The sequence below is a fragment of the Oryctolagus cuniculus genome, chromosome 6 (assembly GCF_051225735.1).
Source record: "Oryctolagus cuniculus isolate XC-2025 breed Fujian yellow rabbit chromosome 6, ASM5122573v1, whole genome shotgun sequence".
Classification (NCBI taxonomy): Eukaryota; Metazoa; Chordata; class Mammalia; order Lagomorpha; family Leporidae; genus Oryctolagus; species Oryctolagus cuniculus.
The window spans coordinates 120664996-120686791 of NC_142872.1; the positions used below are offsets into that span (position 1 = coordinate 120664996).

The following is a 21796-nucleotide window of genomic DNA, read 5'->3' on the forward strand; positions in this document are numbered from 1 at the left end:
TAATTTTTTAAAATTTTGTTTTATCTTTAAAGATTTTATTCATTTTAGAGGCAGAGTTACAGAGAGAAAGAGAGAGATCCTCCATCCTCTGGTTCACTCCCCAAATGCCCGCAATGGCCGGTGTTGAGCCGATCCAGAGCCAGGAACCAGGAGCTTCCTCCGGGTCTCTCCACCCAGTTGCAGGGACCCAAGAACTTGGGCCATCCTGCGCTGCTTTCCCAGGGGCATCAGCAGGGAGCCGGATCAGAAGTGGAGCAGATGGGACTCGAACTGCCACCCATATGGTATGTGGGTACTACAGGCCAGGGGTTTAACCCGCTGCACAATGGTGCCAGCCCCTGTACAATTCATTTAGGAGTAGTTTTTCACTGGCTTTTCTCCCTTCTTTATATAATTGTAGGAAGCTCACTTCCTAGCTGGAGTGCTAACCAGCTTTCCTTTTGCTATGGTTTTTGTTTGCTTTTCCTTTATTCAATATTGTGCATTCCTTATTGTAATATGAGTTTTTGTTATTCTATAAATAAGAGTAAGTAGGAAGAAAAGTTACAAACTAGTCTTCTGAAGGGTCAATGGCAGAGAAAAATGACTTTGAGCTGGAATTTTGAATTAGAATGTAATTTTAACAGTCTTAAATTCATTTCTGTTATTTAATACATGTGATTTGCTTAGATAGAAACGAAAACAGTCTGAAAAGCACATTTGTAGGTGAAAATTGGGTATCCTCTTACAGGCAGTTGAGAAAGATAACTTTTTTCAGTGGATAAGCTAATGGAATAAACATCCTCAAATTTCTGTCTGAATTTTACCTTCGGCTACTGTGAGCATGAGCTAAATCTAGAAGTCTGTTTGGCCAAAGGTTTCACCAAGGCAAGCGTACCTCCTGTTCTTGACTGGTCTAACCTCCGTCTCCTTGTAGCACTTTGCTCCCTTGTAGCTGGAAATGTGGGTTTTGTTCCCACCAAGTCTGGCTGCACCCTTCCTTGCTTGCAGAGCTGGCCAAGCCTGTTGGTGCTGTTGTGGCTGCCCCAAGGGCAGAATGAGTAAGCTGCGTGACAAGCCATAAATCAGGTGGCGCGCACTCATCTTTCCTGCCCTCAAGATCAGACATGCAGTGAGTAATTCAACTCACAATCATCAATTGATAGGCAAAAGGATTGGCACTGAAACTTTAAAATTGATCTCCTTCGTGTATCATTCATGTTCGGTTCTTCTGTGCATTATAGGTTGCAGAAAGCTTCCTAAGAGGGCAGATAGGTATGTGTTTGGGGGAGGTGGAGACACAAAAAGAGGAGGTGGCTTGGGCTCACAGGAAGTGGGGTGACTTGTAGGAATTGTTCGCAGCTCGAGCTACTGATCTCAGTGTGTGATGGCTTGAAGGGAAACATGTTGGTACGTGTGATACAAAACCAAGTTAGCCAATGTCAACAACAGATTCTTAATTTAAAAGGAGAATTCTGTAAAATGACTATTAAGCTGCAAATCCATTTTCAAGCCAATGGAATGCTCAGCATTTTACTTTTGATCTCTGTCTCCTTTAAGGGACTTTTACCTGTAAATTTAAAGTTTCTCACAGAGTATTGCTCAAAACAAAACAAATTAAGCAAAGCTTATCTTGGTGCAGGGATTGTGTACACATAGTCAGATTAGAGCAATATTATGATTCTGATGCCAAAACTTGCCATCCAGTGACTGGGTGAGTTATGGAACACCTCTAAATCCTATTTCTTCATCTGCTTTGTCTTACCATTACCTACCTGACAAAGTTATTGTGAAAATTTGAAGACATAGATGGTGGTGCATGCATTGAATAAATGCTGTAATTCATGTCAATAGAATCCTAGAAGCTTTAGGGGTTATGGTTGGTGCAAAGAGCTCAGGGGAAGGTGGAGGTCTACACACAGGAAATGTATAATACAGTGGAGAATAATACTGGAATGTTGTGTAATGGACTCTTAAATTGATGGTTGTGAACTAGAGCAGTTAGGGAAGGCTTTGGTGCTAGGAGAGAATCACTCATGATGTAACTTAATTTAGTTGGAGGATTAAGAAGATAAGAATGCTTTGCAGTGAGTTATCTGAGTAAAGGTGAGGAGGCCAAGTATCTCTTGTCATTATAGAAGAGTACTTTGATGCAACATGCTATCATATTCTTACTCCTCCAGACTTTGATTTTCTTCTAATACTCTGTTTTCTGTTTTTTTGTTGTTGTTGTTGTTTTGTTTTTTAAGATTTATTTATTTATTTGAAAGGCAGAGATGGAGAGAGACAAATCTATTTTCCATCTGCTGATTTACTCCCCAAATGCCCAGTGACCAGAGCTGGGCCAGGCTGAAGCCAGGAGCTTCTTCCAGGTCTCCCAGCTGGTCACAGAGACCCAAGCACTTGAGTCATCCTCTGCTGCTTTCCTAGGCGTATTAGTAGGACACTGGATTGGAAGTGGAGCATCTGGGACACAGACTGAAGCCTGTGCCCATGTGGGATGCTGGTATTGCCAGCAGAAGCTTAACCTTGTATGCACATCATTGGCCCCTCATACTGTGTTTTGGGATGGAAAATTCGGATGTAAACATTCCACTGACAGTCTCCTGTTCACTAGCAACCTCTCTCTGAAAATGTTGATAGTCAATATTTCAGATTCTGGGGCCAAGTATGGTTTCTGCTCATATTCTTTTTATAGTCCTTTAAAAATATAAAATCCCATTTTTTGCTCTGAGTGGCACCAAAACAGGTTGAGGATTGAACACCTTTCTTCCAGGTTCCTTAGGGGGAGAGTCTTTGTGAGTATCTTAGATAGGGCTTTTGTGTATCTCACCGTTTTGACCCAGCATTCATCTGGTCCTTATGCATTTGTTTACTTGGACAGTTTTTGGTAAAACTGTACCCAGTAGAGTTTACTAAATGTAGGAACTTTGTGAAATCAACCAAAGTTAAGGGATAAAATTTGAGCTGTTGGAACTATGTTTAACCTGGTGTGACTTTTGCCCACTTGAAAAATTTTGGCCATGTCTGGATACATTTTAGTTGTTACAACTGGGGGTAAGGTAGAGACTAACTAAAATTCTTGTAATACATAAGAACTTGTCTCCGCCAGCAAGAATTGTCTGGCTTGTATTCCAGTAATTGCCAAGCTTGAGAAACATGGCTGGGATCAGAGTACCTCAAAATGTTCATAGAAAATGGAGTTAAAAATAACTTTAAGTGCTAAAATTTGTTGAAATTCATGTCTACTAGGGGTCTTCAAAAAGTTCATGAAAGATGCATTTATGATAATGATATATTCTGTATACAGAGATTTCAAAACATTTTTTGCAGTATAGTAAATCTATCTTTGAAATTTTCCATGAACTTTTGGTCTCTAGTTCTTTTTTTTTTTTTTTTTTAATATATTTTTACTTATTTTCTTTTTTTTTGACAGGCAGAGTGGACAGTGAGAGAGACAGAGAGAAAGGTCTTCCTTTACCGTTGGTTCACCCTCCAATGGCCGCTGCGGCCAGCGCGCCGCGCAGATCCGAAGGCAGGAGCCAGGTGCTTCTCCTGGTCTCCCATGTGGGTGCAGGGCCCATGCACTTGGGCCATCCTCCACTGCCCTCCCAGGCCATAGCAGAGAGCTGGCCTGGAAGAGGGGCAACCGGGACAGAATCCAGCACCCCGACCGGGACTAGAACCCGGTGTGCCGGCGCCACTAGGTGGAGGATTAGCCTATTGAGCTGCGGCGCCGGCCACTTTTTTTTTTTTTTTTTTTTTTTTTTTTTTTTTTTTTAAGATTTATTTATTTGAAAGGCAGAGTTATAGAGAGGCAGAGAGAGAAAGACGTCTTCCATCCTCTGGTTCACTCCCCAGATGGCCGCAATGGCTGGAGCTGCGCTGATCAGAAGCCAGGAGCTTCTGGGTCTCCCACATGGGTGCAGGGACCCAAGCACTTGGGCCATCTTCCACTGCTTTCCTAGGCCATAGCAGAGAGCTGGATTGGAAGTGGAGCAGCTGGACTGAAACCAATGCTCATACGGGATGCTGGCACTGCAGGTGGCAGCCTTACCTGCTATGCCACAGTCCCAGCCCCTGGTGTCTCTTTCTTGGATACCTTTCTATTTACACCACGGTGGACTACAACAAAGCTAAATGTGTTATTGGAATGTCAGGGATTCCAGACAATTTTTTGTTAGCAGACTTTACAAATATACTATAGCTAGTTTTTCTTAGCCTTCTAAAGAGTTCTTAAAGTTCCCCCTGCCTCCCCAGAAAATTTAGGGCATTTTCCTCTCCAAAGCGTCTTCATCTTTTGGCTATGACTTTTTGAAACTTTTACCATAACTGTTGAAAATGGTACTGGATTGATAAATATTTTATAGTACTGCCTTCTGCAGATAATCATGTTAATAACCCCAATTGGTGGTCATTAGTCTGTTGCTTGAACAAATCATGGAGTTGACTTTTCTAATCCTTCAATGGCCAGCGCCTCTGCTTCATCAGTACATGGTGTAAGGGGCTTGCAGGAGGCTGCCAAAATCAGTCACCACTTTTGTTTGATGATTAATCCTACGAGAGGATACAAAGAGGCACAGGGTAAGTCCCAACTTTCTGTTGCAAATGTGGCCCTCAGAAATGTTGGATCATCACAGGTTATCAAGGTAGTTACCTAAGGGTTTTGTGGAGGAGGAGGAAGAGGAGGACACCTCTTATTAGAAGCTGCTTTGTGCTCCAGGCTGGCTTTATCTCAATGAATCTTCACAGAAAGCCCAGGGAAGTGAGGATTAGCACAGCTGTGGCTTTATAGGTGTGCTGAAGTTGAGTGGGGTAAGTAAGTTGCCAAGGAACATATTGCTGCATTTCTATAGGTTGTGTATTCAACTGCAGAGAAATGGGAATGGTTGAGGAACAACACAAAGGTGAGTTTGCCCACTACTGTGGGAAATGAACAGAAACAGCAGGATGAAATGGAAAGATTTTAAATTGAAAATGGAACAAGAAATTACTCATTGAATGAACTTTTCAGGTGTTTGATTTAATTCTTGGAAGGCATTCTTTGTGAGTGATCTGATTCTTTTTTTTTTTTTTTTTTTTTGATGTATCCTCTTAGCTTGCAATAAAATAGTACATTAGGACCTTTTCTTTATCTGCCTTTATTTTTTTAACTATAAAATGCAGTTTGAAAACCATATAGCCACTATCTCTATATAACCAATCTATAACTATATTACCACCATCTAAGTGTGCGTTTTCATTATACCTATTTTTTTTAAAAGAGGTATCTTACTTTTTCTTTTCCATATTTGAAAGTGGGACAAACGCAGGAAGGATGTCATCTGCTGGTTTACTCCCCAAGTATCTGCAACAGGCAGGGCTGGGCAAGGCTGAAGGAGCTCAGTGCAGGTCTCCCATGCGTTAGCAAGGACTCTCCTCCCAACTATTTGAGCATCATCTGCTGCTTCCCAGGATGTACATCAGCTACAAACTGGAAAACAGCCAGCACCTCAGTCCAGGCATTCCAATATAGGATGCAGCCTGTCTTAACTCTTCCCCACTGCCAAACACCCACCATGTTTCCACTTTAAATCTGAGAGAAAAGGTACAGCCCCATAGTATGAGCTTTAATAAACCACATGGCAAAACTTAGGCAAATTCATACATAATACAAGTGACCTGTAGTGTTGGAACTTAAATGACACATTCCAATGACTTAGCTTCTTAAGGTAACTATTTTGATGAAGATTCATGTTTATTATAGATTTCTACTTTATATAACTTCATGGAAATCTCTTGTGGTTTAATCCTCACACTGAATTTGAATCATGTTGTTTCTTAAAAGCCACATTCCCTGCTTGACCCATACAGTGTACTGGCTTGATCAGGAGCTACATTGGCAGGGCCAGCGCTGTGGCACAGCTGGAACACTGCCGCCTGCAGTGCCTGCATCCCATATGGGCGCCGGTTCAAGTCCCACTGCTCTACTTCCTCTGATACAGCTCTCCTGTGGCCTGGGAAACCACTAGAAGGTGGCCCAAGTGCTTGGGTCCCTGTACCTGCATGAGAGAAGAAGCTCCTGGCTTCAAATTGACATAGCTCTGGCCGTTGTGGCCATCTAGGGTGCTGAACCAGCAGATGGAAGATTTCTCTCTCTCTCTGTCTGCCTCTGCTTCTCTGTAACTCTGCCTTTCAAACAAATAAAACCTAAAAAATGAACTTCATTGGCCAATGTCAGTTCTGAGAGCTTGAACTGTGTCTAAAATTTACTCTTAATTAGTGTTCACTGATACTGAAAATGGGATATATGGTATGGCCCTAAAAGTATTCTAGAAGAAAGTTCTGGGTAAAAGTGACCTTGTGGAAATAGTGTCCCTTTCAAACATTAGACAAAGTCATTAATGCCTCACTGTCTAGACATATATCATGGTCATTGCCATGTGTGGGTGTAAGGATAATGGGTTAAGAATTCTGTTTAACATCGTATACTTGACAATTTGAAACAACATGAATGTGCTCAGTATTTGTGTTTGCTGTTGCTTAATAAACAAATGTTATTACAGGAAGTGTTGCAGCGTAGGATTGATTTGGCTGTTTTACCCAAGAGGGCATTTGCAGACCTGCAGAAACATGGGTGGAATCTTGAGTGATGGCAGGCAATCCTTCTGAGGTTCCTAGAGAATTCTCTAGATGTACTGCCCCTGGTTTCTTGGCTCAGTTTGAATTAAATTTGGGTTAGAAATAACTTCGTTTTACCTCTCCAGACTTTTCCTTGACTTAACATCTCAGGTTTAAACTTTGAGAAGAACAGCTCAGTCCCCCGATATGGAGCCTCTCAAGTTGAAGATATGGGGAACATAATCTTAGCCATGATTTCAGAGCCTTATAGTAAGTATTGCTGTTGTAACAGCGTGGCCTAGAACTGATCCCACCATCTGTCCCTCAACTACACCTGGCATTTCCTCCCATTGTTTTGTCTTCCTAATAGCTAACATGATGACTTGCATGTTCTTAATTTTAGATCACAGATTTTCAGATCCAGAAAGAGTAAATTACAAATTTGAAAGTGGCACTTGGTGAGTACTTCCGTATTACCCCTTTGAGTTTTTTTGTTTTTACTCAAAATGTGACATTTAACTTGCCTTACGTCTTAGTAACTTTACTTAAACCTTTTGTCAATCTTCTATAAAAGATTTTGTTACTTAATGTAGACTTGGATATTGAAATTAAAATTTAATGAGGTATTGGCATTTTTTTCTCCTTTGACCTTAGGTACATCATACGTTCATATATGTGATGCTTATTTGAATCTTTTCAAATCTGTCCATTCTTTTGCATGGAAAACTTCCAAAAGAAAAACCATGGGGTTTAAAGGAGTTCATGATTTTTCCCAAGATAAAATTACATTCTATCAGTTTCTACCTTAAAGCAAAGAAATAATTGGGAAAGAGCATGAAGTGATGGGATCTCTGTTTGTAATCATAGGTAGACCTAGTTGAGTTTGTAAATCATTAGTGATTTGTGAGATCGCCTGGTGCATAAACTGAATAAAAACCTTAAGACAGATTTGCCCGTAGAGAGACTGAGTCCTGTTTAGTTGTAGAGAAAGTGACTCATTAGGAAAATGTCCTAGGAGCACTGAAAATGAATACGGGAGGGATAGAACATCAAAAGATGTCAGAATGTATGCTAGGTAATTTGCAAATGACTCACTGAGGTGTGGGGACTCCCAAGCATTTCCATAAACGCCCTCTGATGGCTCCCTGGTTTGATAGGGAGATATTTTATAGTAGACTGTGTGTGCACACATTCCTGAGGTGAGTTAATTGCCAGCCCTAAACTTTGCAGGCAAACTAGATTTCAACTCCCTCCTATACTGGTGAGATCTGAAAATGAGTATAAACGTATCCTCCTTGGTTGTAGGAATTTTCAAGCTATAAGGATGTAGGGGAAAACTTTGCTTCCTATAAATTGATCCTGGGTACTTCTGAGTTTGTGACAAGCAAGCAGCTCTTCAGCTGATGGCTGGTTTGTTGGACAAGCTAGCTGGGTTGCACCTGTTTAGGCAGCCATATGTCTGTAGAGAAACACCTAAAGAATATGTTGACCTGAACCCAGATAATTTTTGAGGTTATAAAGAAAATCAGGCAATATTGAAAATCTGTCCAGATGAATAAGGTTTCTTCATGTGTAAGTAGGCAGATTGACTCACGGAGGGAAATAGGTGTCGGGTTTGCTTTTGCTGTGATCATTGTGTAACCTGGAGTTTTGCTTCCTCCACAGCAGCAAGATGGAACTTATTGATGATAACACTGTAGTCAGGGCACGAGGTTTACCATGGCAGTCTTCGGATCAAGACATTGCGAGATTCTTCAAAGGACTCAATATTGCCAAGTTGGTTTCCTTTACTCTCTATTTTATTTAATAATCCCAAAGGGGTCAAGGGTTTCCTGTCATCTTCTCTCCACTATATATTTTCCCACCTGCCATCTGTTTTGTTATTTTCAAAGGGGAGGTGCCGCACTTTGTCTGAATGCTCAGGGTCGAAGGAACGGAGAAGCTCTGGTTAGGTTTGTAAGTGAGGAGCACAGAGACCTAGCACTGCAGAGGCACAAACATCACATGGGGACGCGGTACATTGAGGTATGTCCTCCCACAGCCAGAGACCATTGACAGCCTTAAGTGAGTGTCAAAATATATGGAAGGCTCGGAAACTCTATGCTTAATTTTCTTTTCTTTTCTTAGGTTTACAAAGCAACAGGTGAAGATTTTCTTAAAATTGCTGGTGGTAAGTACATTTTATATAATGTGGCTTTAGCTAATTAGCTTCTCAGCACTGTAATGAAATGCCGGGGCAGGCTAACCTTGTAGAAGAAGGTTACTTTCAACTCAGTTCTGGAGGCTCATACTCCAAGATAGGGTGGTCCTGATTGGTTCTGCCTGGTAATGCTGTTCTTGCTGGCACGGAGTCCACAGGCAGTACAGAATGCCCTATGGCGAGAGCAGGGCTCTTGGTCTCTGTGCATCCTTTCTCCCTTTCGTTATAAAGCCACCAAGAGTGAATCATGGGGGCGTCTTAAAGTCTTAATGCAAGCTAATCACTTCCCAAAGGCCTACCCTAAACACCATAATTAGATTTATTTATTTATTTATTTATTTTGACAGAGTGGACAGTGAGAGAGAGAGACAGAGAGAAAGGTCTTCCTTTGCCATTGGTTCACCCTCCAATGGCCACGCTGTGACCGGCGCACTGCGCTGATCTGAAGGCAGGAGCCAGGTGCTTCTCCTGGTCTCCCATGCGGGTGCAGGGCCCAAGCACTTGGGCCATCCTCCACTGCCCTCCCAGGCCATAGCAGAGAGCTGGCCTGGAAGAGGGGCAACCGGGACAGAATCCGGCGGAACCCGGTGTGCCAGCGCCGCAAGGCGGAGGATTAGCCTGTTGAGCCACGGCACTGGCCCATAATTAGATTTTATATCCGCTTAGTATCATTAACATGAGACTTTGAAGACTAAATTCCTGAATTAGAGGTCACAAATTATGAAACCATAGCGATTAATAAAACTAAAAATTTTACATAAATACCAAGAATAGATAAATAAAATCATGGTTTTTATTTCCCAGTGAAACATGGAGATTGATTTTTTTGGGAAATAAAAACAAAAACAAAAACAAACTTCTAATTTAGGAAGCTTCGTGTAAAACATTTGGCTTAAGTCTTGAACCAACCTACTGTATAGGGAAAGCATCCCACACTGGAGTGTCTGTGATCAAGACCTGCCTCTGTTCCAGTCCAGCTTGCTGCTAGCACCTGGGAGGCAGCAGGTGATGCTTCAAGTACTTGGGTCCCTGCCACCCACATGGAAGGTCAGGCCTGGCAAACCAGCAGATGGAAGATAGCTCTTTGTGTTTCTTGTACTATCTATTGCTCTGCCTTTGAAATAAGTAAATGTTTTTCAAAAAAAGAAAGTAGATACTTGGTGTAGCAGCTAAGTCAGTGCTTGGCTGCTTGCACCTCATATCAGAGGACCTGGATTTGTGTCCCCACTCAGATTCTAAGTTATCTTCCCTCAAAGATTATCTGGGTTCAGGCCAAAGTGTTTTGTTTTTAAGATTTATTTATTTTTTTGAAAGGTAGTTACAGAGAGGCAGATGCAGAGAGAGAGAGAGTCTTCCATCCACTGGTTTACTTTTCAAATGGCCAGAGCTGTGCCAAACTTAAGCCAGGAGCCAGGAGCTTCTTCCAGGTCTCCCACAGGGTGCAGGAGTCCAAGCCTTGGGCCATCTTCTGCTTTCCCAGGCCATACCAGAGAGCTGGATCAGAAGTGGAGCAGCCAGGACCTAAAGGACACTTATATGGGATGCCAGTACTGTAGAACGGGGCTTTAACCTGCTGCAACTCAGTGCTGGCCCCAAAGTGTTTTTTTTTATGATTTATTTTTTTATTTGAGAAGCAGAATTACAGAGGGAGAGAAAGACAGGTCTTCTATGCACTGGTTTATTCCCCAGATGGCTGCAGTGGCTGGTGCTGGGCTAATCTGAAGCCAGAATCCAGGAGCTTCTTCAGGTCTCCCACATTGATGCAAGGTCCCAAGTACTTGGGCCACATTCCACTCTTTTCCCAGGTGATTAGCAGGGAGATGGATCAGAAGTATAGCAACCAGGACTTGAACAGGTGACCATATGGGATGCCGGCGTCACAGGTGGAGGCTTAACCTACTATGCGACAGTGCTACCTCCAGTCAGAGTATTCTTTAGTTATTTCACTGCATGCTGATTGCAGCAGGTAATGGCTCAAGTAGTTGGGTCCCTGCCACCCATGTGGAAAACCCAAATGCGTTTCTGAGATCCTGGCTTTGGCCTGGCCCAGCCCGAGCATTGTGGTCATGTGGGAACTGATCCAGTAGATGGAAGACTTTGTGTTTGTCTCTGTGTTGTTCTGCCTTTCAAATAAATAAATAAATAAATAAACTTTATTAAAGAAATTGTACTATATAGGGGCAGCAGGTGTTTGTCCTAGTAGTTATAACATGTGCATCCCTCCTCAGCTCCAGTTTCCAGTTCTAGTCTCCTGCTGATGATGGACCCTAGGAGGCAGCCATGATGGCTCAGGTAGTTTGGTTCCTGCCACACAGGTGTAAGACTTGGTCTGAGTTCCTGGCCTTTGCAGGCATTGTGAGTTGGAGAGTGTTCCAGTGGATGAGAGCTCTTTTTTCCTCTGCCTCTCAAATAACTTTTTTTTTTTTTTTTTAAGATTTATTTTATTTATTTGAAAGATAGAGTTGCAGAGAGGGAGAGACAGAAATCTTCCATCTGCTGATTCCCTTCCCAAATGGCTGCAATTGCCAGGACTGGTCCTAAGACCAAAGCCAGGAGCCAGGAGCTTCTTCCACATCTCCCATGTGAGTGCAGGTGCCCTAGGACTTCAGCCATACTCCTCCACTTTACCAGGCACATTAGCAGGGAGCTGGATCAGGAGTGGAGCAGCTGGGACTCTAAACCAATGCCCATATGGGATACAGGTGTACCAGGTGGCATTTTAACCTGCCGCACTACAATACTGGCCCTTCAGATAACTTTTTATAAGTACTATATAAAGGTCAAAGGATCATATGAAATCGTGTACAAAGGGAAGTGGTAGTTCTTGAAACCAAAGAGTCTGAAAAGTGGTAAAGTGGTTTTTTTTTTTTTTTTAGATTAATCTATTCGTTTGAGAGGCAGAGTTAGAAGACAGAGAGGTTTTCCAACCACTGGTTCACTCCCCAGATGGCTGCAACAGTCTGAGCTGGGCCTATCTGAAGCCAGAACCTGGGAGCTTCTTCCCAGAAACCACTGGAAACGTCTTTCAAACAGGCCTATTGTAGTACCTAGCGTTAATCTTTTAAAAAGAAAATTACACCTATTGCCAAATTATACTAAGGTGACTTTACTTAAATAGGAAGAACATTGCATCCCCACATTAGGTAGCCCTGGTTAAATTTTTGCAGTAATGGAGTCCTGTTGGCACAATTTGATATATTTCTGTTCTGCCACTTATTTCTTTAGATTGGTGTGGGGAACCTTGGGAAACATTTTTCTGCCAAGGATCACTAGGATATTTCTAACATCATTCACAGGCCATAAAAAATTATCAGCTTAAAAATTAGCGTTCTATAAATGTATTGAATTTTGAGTCCTGCCTGTGGTTGCCTTGGTAGGCTAAACCAAATGATTTCCAGGGTCTTATGTAGCCTGCAGGCTAGACATTCTCCACTTCTGCCTTTAAAACTTAGGACTTTGAGTTTAGAAGAGTTTCCAAAGCTCAAAAGCAATGTCTGATGTTAGTTGAAGATAAAAGTATTTGCAGTTGCTGTGGTCTTTCCTGGGTCCATGTTCAATGCACTGCAAACTGGGATGGCAGAGTGAACTCATCTTCACTTTGTTGCCTGGGATTTCATTGTATGTTGGTGGCATGCTAGGAGCTTGATATTAAGGGAAAGTGTTCATAGTGCATGAGTTTGAAGGATGTGCTTTTGAGTATTTGCTACGTGACCACACTGTATGTAAAGCTTTGCATCGGTGATGTTGATAAACACTGAGACCGTGTGCCAAATATATTCCTTATCCTAATCTCTCTGCTGAAGGGATGGGAACATTTGGCCTGCAGGTTTTTTAAGCCCTTTGGAATCATTTGGTCTGACCCTGCCAAGGCAACTATAAATGGGACTCAGAATCAGTAAATCTATGGCAGGCTCATTTTTAAGTTGATAATTTTGTATAGCCTACCAATGTTATAAATATCAAAATAGTGGCTGGCGCTGTGGTGTAGCAGGTAAAGCCGCCACCTGCAGTGCCAGCATCTCATATAGGTGATGGTTCTAGTCCTGGCTGCTCCACTTCTGATCCAGCTCTCTGCTATGGCCTGGGAAAGCAGTAGAAGATGGCCCAAGTCCTTGGGCCCCTGCACCCACATGGGATACCTGGAAGATGCTCCAGGCTCCTGGCTTCAGATTGGCCCAGCTCCAGCCATCACAGCCATCTGGGATGTGAACGAGCAGATGGAACACCTCTCTGTTTCTCTGCCTCTGCCTCTCAAATAATAAATTAATAAATCTTTTAAAAATAAAATAAATGTCCAAATGATCCTTGGAAGAAAAAAAGTTCCCCTCCCATGCTGCTTGAATATATTTAAATATGTTTGAGCTTTTCTTAAAAGTAATCAGAATGGGACCAGCATTGTGACGTCAGTGGTCAAGCTGCTACTTGCAACACCAGCATCCCATATGGACTTCCATTTTGGGAGTGAACCAGTGGATGGAAGAGCTGTCTCTTCCTCCTGTCTGTAACTCTTTCACATAAATAAAAGAAATATTAAAAAAAAAAAAGAGGGTATAAAAACAAAAAGCCATAGAAATATAGTGATATATATATGTTAACCTACTTAATTCTCACAACATGTGATGTAGACAATTTTGCAGGTAAGAAAACTAAAGTATGGAGGTTAAGCTTGACTAAACTCAGACCTCAGCAAACACCAAAACCAAGATTAGACCCAGGCATTCTTGCTCTAGGACCTGTACCATGGCTCACTTGGTTAATCCTCTGCCTGTGGCGCTGGCATCCCATATGGGCGCCAGGTTCTAGTTCCGGTTGTTCCTCTTCCAGTCCAGCTCTCTGCTGTGAGCCAGGAAGACAGTGGAGGATGGCCCAAGTGCTCGGGCCCCTGCACCCATGTGGGAGACCAGGAAAAGCACCTGGCTCCTGGCTTCAGATTGGCGCAGCGCGCTGGCCGTAACAGCCATTTGGGGGTGAACCAATGGAAGGAAGACCTTTCTCCCTGTCTCTCTATCTCACTTTCTAATTCTGCCTATCTAATAAAAGAAAAAAAAAGATAGATGGTTGTTGCATGATTTGATTATCTGAGCAGCTTTCTCAATTAAGAGGGGGTGTTTTATGAAAATGATAGGGAAAGAGTTTGTTCAGGGAAAAGAGATTCCTAATTCCTAGGATCTTAATCATTATGAATTCAGTATGAGTGTGGGTCTGAATTATATATTCAAGATAATGCCAGGAATTTTTAATGTTTCAATGAATAAAGATGATGTCTTAACTCTTGGTTCCCCATGCTTCCTTATGTTTGTTTTCCCTAGGTACATCCAATGAAGTAGCACAGTTTCTCTCCAAGGAAAATCAAGTCATTGTGCGCATGCGAGGGCTGCCTTTCACAGCCACTGCTGAAGAAGTGGTGGCCTTCTTTGGACAGCATTGCCCTATCACAGGGGGGAAGGAAGGCATTCTGTTTGTCACCTACCCAGATGGTAGGCCTACAGGGGATGCTTTTGTCCTCTTTGCTTGTGAAGAATATGCACAGAACGCATTGAGGAAGCATAAGGACTTGTTGGGTAAAAGATACATTGAACTCTTCAGGAGCACAGCAGCGGAAGTTCAGCAGGTGGGTTTTGAAGATGATGTGGCAACTGTATATTAATTTCTTTTCTCCTTTGAAAACAGCCTTATGCTAGTCATTATGTTAAAATACAATTTGAAGAATATAGAGAGTCCAAGGAAATGAGAATTGTCTGACTCCATAACCAAAAGAAGCCATACTGTGTCTTCATATAACTAGAGCAGTGCTGTAGAGAACGCTTATGCATTCTGTTTCAAAACTACTACATGTCTTGAAAGTTTAACCATGTCTAAAATGTGTATCTCATGAAAGTAAATACTTCTTCTAAAAGTTTCTCTATTGTACATTTGAGTGCAGACTTTATTTAGAAATTCCATTATTGTGTACTTGGGTTGCTTTTTTCCTGACCAAAAGAAATTTCCACATACACATATAAGTTTCCTAAGAATGCTCATAATTAGTCAAGTTTTCAGGTTTTTAACATCTTGCCAATTGTATTTTCCAAAAAGGCTTCATCACTTTCTTGCCTACTGGTTACTTTCTATCCTAGCTTTAGAATTCAGAGTTGTTGGATTTGTTTTTAAAGATTGGCATGACAGTGTGGGTGACACACACACACATACACAGGGAGTGAGAGAGCGATATCTTCTACCAACTGGTGTACTTCCCCAGATGCCCACAGCAGCCAGGGTTGGATCAAGCCAAAGCCAGGAACGAGGAACTCTGGGTCTCCCACATGGATGACAAGAACCAAGGTACCTCAGCCATCATTTGCTGCCTCCCGGGTAGGGTAGCAGTATGCTGGATTGGAAGCAAGGGAGTACTTGTTCCCAGGCACTTTGATATAGGATGTGAGCTTCCCAAGTGTTAGTGTAACCCAGTGTCCTGCAATGCCTCCCCTGGCATTGTTGGTTTTGAAAGGCAGAGTTACAGAAGGAAAGATATTCCATCTACTGGTTCACTGCCCAAATGGCTACAATGGCCATGGCTGGGCCAGGCATCAGCCAGGAACCTGGGAATCCAACCAGGTCTCCCACCTGGGTGGCAGGGGCCCAAGTACTGGACTATCTTCTGCTGCATTCCTAGGTACAGTAGCAGGGGGCTGGATTGGAAGTGCAGTAACTAGGACCTGAGCCAGAACCCATATGGGATGCCAGCGTTGTAGCCATTTGGCTGCTTAACCTGCTGTGCCACAATGCTGGCTGCACAGAGTTGTTTTTAAGGCACAAAGTGGGGCAGTCACTTCTCCAAAATGTACTAAGATCCAGACCATGAAGCCATCTGTAGGATCTCATGCCTTTTCACTCTTCTTGGCTTATCATCTGCACATGTCTTCAGAGGTCAGTTTGTATTTCCTTTGTGATGATGTCATATATGCTGCTGTACACGGCTCTTCAAACTTATTCTGCTTGTTTCCCACAGTGAAAGAATTCTTTTAATGATTCCTTTGGTCTCTTTTGCAAGCATTTAGGATACTTAACTCTATTATTATTTCTGTGAGTTCATCCAATTATTTTGTCTAGCTTATGCAACCTACTGTATATTGTAATTTTAAAATAATTGCTCAAGAATGCTCTTACCTACTAGGATGTCATACAGTGGTTTTGGATATGGGTGAGCTTCTTCTCCATTTCTCCATCCCAGTTGACTTGCCTATCAAGTGTCAAAGTAATGTGGCTTTGCCACTATCTTCTCTTCATCACTAATAATCATTTCATTCAATAAATACTTGCTTAACTATTGTTTGGCAGGTGTTGTAAAGTGTTTGGCCATTTCCTGTCCTGAATTTGTCAATTACTACGTTGGTTTTTCTGTTCTTGTTCTTCACCTTATGCTTTTGTTGCATCTAGATTGCATAGTTTGGTACTTTTTTGTCAAGTTTTTGTGTCTCTGTTACAGCATTTCTTTGGTTGTGCTTTGTTCTTTGTTTTTAATCACCTCTTATTCTGACAGCAACTACACAGGGAATGAGTGAGGAAATTAGTCCACATTTTTGAGAAAGACTCACTGATTATTTTCTTTTCAGTTTATTTAATGTTAAAGGCTGTGGTGGTTAAGTCGCTCAGAAAATCTGTGGATACCATAAACCAGGACCTAGCTCTTAGTATTGTGAAGTAGCTGACATGCTCTAAGACAAAGATGGATGAAAACCCTGCAGGAAGGGTTTTGCCCAGGACAATTTTTCTCAAAAATGCACCTGACCAACCATAATCCATTCTCAAGATGGCTGAATTCCATGAATCTAAAATACGCTCAACATCTTGTCTTTGCACCGTCTCAGAGTCACATGGAAACTAAATTAATATGGATCTTTCTGGTCACCAAATTTTTTTTCTGTTTTAAATTATCCAACCATTATGTCATGTACTACTTTGTGATATTTTATATATATATGTACATGTATATAATATTTTAGATTTATTTATTTGAAAGGCTTTGTTACAGTGACTGAGGGGGAAAGGTTGATCTTCTATCCACTGATTGACTCCCCAAATGGCTGCAATGGCCAGGCTGGGCCAGGCTGGAGCCTGGAACCAGGAGCTTCCTCTGTATCTCCCATGTGAATACAGAGGCCCAAGCACTTGAACCATCCTGCTTTGCTTTCCCAGGCACATCAGCAAGGAGCTGGATCAGAAGAGGAGCAGCCAGGACTTGTACCAGTGTCCATATGAGATGCCAGCATCACAGGTGGCAGCTTTACACACCATGCCGCAATGCCATCCCCAGAATTTTAGTATCTAAAGTCATTATTGGGGGACTGGTGCTGTGGCTTAGCAGGTAAAGCCGCCACCTGCAGTGCCAGCATCCCATATGAGTGCCGGTTCAAGTCCTGGCTGCTCCACTTCTGATCCAGCTCTCTGCTATGGCCTGGGAAAGCAATAGAAGATAGCCCAAGTGCTTGGGCCCCTGCACCCACGTGGGAGACCCAGAAGAAACTCCTGGCTCCTGGCTTCAGATCGGCCCATCTCCAGCCATTGTGGCCAACTGGGGAGTGAACCAGTGGATAGAAGCCTCCCCCCTCCCCCCCGCCGCCGCCGCCTCTCTTCTCTCTGTTGTAACTCTTGACTTTCAAGTAAAAAATAAATCTTTAAAAAAATAAAAGTAAAGTCAATGTTAGGCCTGTGTTTTCTATATAGAGCCTTTCTCTTTATTTCTTGGGTTTAGAAGTGGACTATGAAGATGATATTAATGGGACTATTGTGTAATTAGTGAAATGAAATCTAATAAATTGCAACTGAAGTCCACATTTAGCAACATGTCCAGATTTTTATAAAAGTGGCAAACTTTAAGATACTTACCCTAAGGGAAATAGTGATAGAATTGTCCAGGTAGACACATCCTCAATCTGAGGGCATTGCATTGTGTGTGGTGTATGTCTCGTTGGGTATTTGAAGAGAGTGGGTATCATGCTTTGCAAGTTAAAATGCGTGAATGGCTTCCTTCATTAGTGCCTCTCAAACTTGAATGCACTTATGAATCACCTGGAAGTAAACAGCAGATTTGTATTTACAAGGGTGGAGTTGAGTTTGCATTTCTAGCAGGCTTCTCACTGCTTCCTGTGCAGGTCTGCAGGCTGGCAGTAGAAAGGCTCTAACTCGCTTCTGCTTTGTTTTGAGCACAGGTGCTGAATCGATTCTCCTCGGCCCCCCTCATTCCACTTCCAACCCCTCCCATTATTCCAGTACTACCTCAGCAGTTTGTGCCTCCTACAAATGTTAGAGACTGTGTACGCCTTCGAGGTCTTCCCTACGCCGCCACAATAGAGGATATCCTGGACTTCCTGGGCGAGTTCTCTACAGATATTCGTACACACGGGGTTCACATGGTATTGAATCATCAGGTAAGAAAGGTGCTGCCTAGAAAATTTAACTGACCTCTGCTTTCTGATTATCAAAGGCTCTCTTCTAATAAAAAGATTGCAGGGGATGGTGCTGTGGCATAGTAGGCTAAGCCTCCACCTGCAGTACCAGCATCCATCCTATATGGGTGCCGGTTCGTGTCCTGGATGCTCCTCTTGTGATCCAGCTCTCTACTTATGGCCTAGGGAAGCAGCGGAAGATGGCCCAAGTGCTTGGGCCCCTGCACCCATGTGGGAGACCCAGAAGAAGCTCCTGGCTTTGGAGTGGCACAGCCCTGGACCTTGCGTCCACCTGGGAGTGAACCAGCAAATGGAAGACCTCTCTGTTTTTTCCTGTCTGTCTGTAACTCTGCCTCTCAAATACATTTAAAAAAAAAATCATAAAAAAGTGCAAATATTCCTCAGGTTTATGCTAAGTCTTTAAGGAAAAATATGAGAAATGAAAGAGGGCTTTAGGGTGAACTCTGGAAAGAATGCTATCATTAGTGTGATAATTCAAATTCAGGTCTGATTCCTTCATCAAACTTAACCTTTTGCATTATCAGTAGCCTGTGGTTGGAGCCATATATAAAATCAATGTAAATGACTTTTTCCTATTACATCTGAAAATGAACTCCTGTTCTGTTAGAGTAACCATGGACGATACATAGATAAGCATGCCTGTAGTTCAGAGCATTTTGCCTCTGTGAACTATTCAGTAATGGCTTGATGTATTTCATTTGTATGTAAGGCATCATATTCGATTCAGTAAAATGCACACTCAGTATTTGCAGCCACACCAGCTAGAACAGGATGTGGGTCATAATTGGTATTTGAGTGTGTTAATGAATTAAAAACCTCCATCAAAATCTGACTTCTTTGAATATGGAAGTGTGAAGTATTATCCAGGTTGGTGTTACTTGATTTGCAGTTTAACATAATTAATCATATTAGTTGGACAATTTATAAGTATTTTATGCTGTTGTAAGTCGGAAGAAATTCTAAAATTTATAAGCCAAGTAAGTAGTTGTAATTAAAACTTTAGAACATGTTATTGAAAGCAAAGTTTTATTTTTAATAATGCTTTCTGAGCACTATGGGTTGAATCTAGACTTTTATTAAAAATACTATATTTTAAGATTTATTTATGTGTTTATTCGAAAGGCAGAGTTACAGAAAGAGGGAGAGACGGGGGAGAGAGTTCAATCTTCGATCCGCTGGTTCACTCCCCAAATGGACACAACTGCCAGGGCACAGGACTGCTGCTTTCCCAGGCACAATAGCAGGAGCTAGATTGGAAATGGAGCCGAGGGGATCGAACCAGTGTCCATATGGGGTGCTTGAGATGTAGGTGGCAGATTAACCTGCTACACCACAGTGCTGGCCCCTACCGTAATTTTTGTGATACTGCTGATTTCCTACCTTTTCCCTTGGAGATTTGGTCATTTTCCTAATTGTTATTTTATATCACTGGGAAGCACATGCCTCTGGATACACAGAATCAGCAAACATCCAAAGCACTTGCTTAGTTTCTTTCTTTTTTTAAAAGATATTTATTTACTTGAAAAGCAGAGAGTGAGAGAGAGCTTCCATCCGCTGATGCACTCCCCAAATGGCTGCAGCAGCCAGATATGGGCTAGGCCAAACCCAGGAGCCTGAAACTATCGAGGTCTCCCTGGTGGGAGTCAGGGGCCTCAGTAATGAAGCCATCATCTGCTGTCTTCTCAGGAGCATTAATAGGAATCTGCATTGGAAGTGGGGAGCCGAGACTCAAACTAGCGGTGCAGCATGGGGATGCCAGTGTCACAAGTGGTGGCTTCACGTGCTGCGCCCGATGCTGCCCCCTGGCTTAGCTTTCTTCACCAACACATGCCCATTCTAACTCCTGAGTCAATATTAAGCTAAACAACTTTGGACATGATAGTCTGCTGTCAGCATACTTCTACTGTAGGAGTCCTTATCAGTAAAATTCCCCACAGTTTAGCATCACCAGGATATAACTTGATTTCTTTTTTTGAGTCACCATTTCTAACAACCTAGGGCCATTACTCTTTGATCAATAACAGTAGTCAGACTTGCCTCTTATTAACCCACGTGACTGACTGTGAATGCACTTGGGAAAAATGCTCTTTGTTGATGGACAACTCTTAGCTGTCTTAAGGATGTTAGATTTCCATCTTGGAGTGGGGTTTGTGCTCACTTCCCTGGTGTGGTAACTCTTATGGTAACTTGCATGGTAATGATTTGGACTAAGTAGTTCCTAAGCAACTTTCAGAGAGAACCATAAAAATAAGAAAACACTTGTATAAACTGATTGTATTTTTTTCTCTGCTATGAAATGTTAACACTAAGTAAAACCAAGGTGTTCGAGGTCTGTGGAGCAGAAAGCTACAGGCTTGGTTTTAAATACAAGCTTTTAGTAAGCCATCATTAACGGAAAATGACTATGAATGGTTGGACAAAGTTGAAGGTGGTGGTGCGAAGGAGGAGGTAAGATAAGGGCTCCTAGGCAAGGCTAATGATCCAGTTCTCACCAGCCATCAGTGTGCCTTGCCAGTCTCAGTTCGTACCCTCAAGCCCACTTAAACATAGGCTGCAAGGACAAGGGAAGTGTGAAAGGGATCTGGCAAGTCAGAGATGACCTACAACTGAGATCCAAGAGTACTGGTTTGTTCAGTTGGCTGGAGAAGGATATGGAAAGCTCTGATAGTGGCTCTGTTACTGGCTTTTCTCAGTCCAGTGAGATTTAATCAGATTTTTCAGAAGAGGAGGGAAAAATCCAACATACAATCTTATACTCAAGCCACAGTCACAAGGAGACCCTTTCAAAACTATAAATCTGATAGTAATTAACAGAAACCAAAAAGGGATCGCTTTCAGCTATGAGCTCTCAAAACTGCTTCTTCAAGGTTTTGTGGGCCATTCTGGTGATTAGGTGATGAAATGCAAATCAGATTTCAGTAGATCAAACTGTCACCCGGATTTTGCAGCTACAATGTCGGTAGTGTGGGTGATTGCCACTCACATGTTTTGTAAGCAAGCAGTTATTTCCTTGTTGAAGGAGACAGTCTCCTTTTGTTTTTATTCTTCCCCCACACACTCAGGGCCGCCCGTCAGGAGATGCCTTTATCCAGATGAAGTCTGCGGACAGAGCATTTATGGCTGCACAGAAGTGTCATAAAAAAACCATGAAGGACAGATATGTTGAAGTCTTTCAGTGTTCAGCTGAGGAGATGAACTTTGTGTTAATGGGGGGCACTTTAAATCGAAATGGCTTATCCCCACCGCCATGTAAGTTACCATGTAAGTTTTTCTTGGGTCTTGGCGCTATTCTACGCTGTATGCTGGTAGGTGCTTAAGCTGCTTTCATACTTTTCTGTGGCCCTGGTTCTTTCTGAGGCAGGTGAGGTGGTCATGTCAGGCTTTCCCATCTATAATCAGTAGTATCTGGTAATCGTTGAAGACCTTGGTTGTGGACACCCATACTTAGAGATGCTATAAAACCTCCTTTCAAATTATATTCCTGCTTTTCCAGTGATAAGCGCTTGACTTCTGAAGCTTAGTGTGCTCCAGATAAGCACTGACTCTGGGAGGCAACCTGGCTATGTAAATA

General features: G+C 42.4%; 1 protein-coding gene across 8 annotated transcripts in view; it reads left to right on the plus strand.

Moving 5' to 3' along the window:
- Positions 1-21796, plus strand: part of ESRP1 (epithelial splicing regulatory protein 1) — a 59974-nt gene that overhangs the window by 14505 nt on the left and 23673 nt on the right. For 4 of the 8 annotated variants that reach the window (XM_051843918.3, XM_017341442.4, XM_051843922.3 and 1 more), the window contains exons 5-12: positions 6751-6849; positions 6983-7037; positions 8245-8355; positions 8472-8604; positions 8707-8749; positions 14089-14390; positions 17968-18186; positions 21288-21486. In XM_051843918.3, coding sequence (XP_051699878.1) covers positions 6751-6849; positions 6983-7037; positions 8245-8355; positions 8472-8604; positions 8707-8749; positions 14089-14390; positions 17968-18186; positions 21288-21486 — 1161 coding nt within the window. The remainder of the gene's footprint in view (positions 1-6750; positions 6850-6982; positions 7038-8244; positions 8356-8471; positions 8605-8706; positions 8750-14088; positions 14391-17967; positions 18187-21287; positions 21487-21796) is intronic. The other 4 variants (XM_051843920.3, XM_089335541.1, XM_089335542.1 and 1 more) reach the window with 2 other exon arrangements.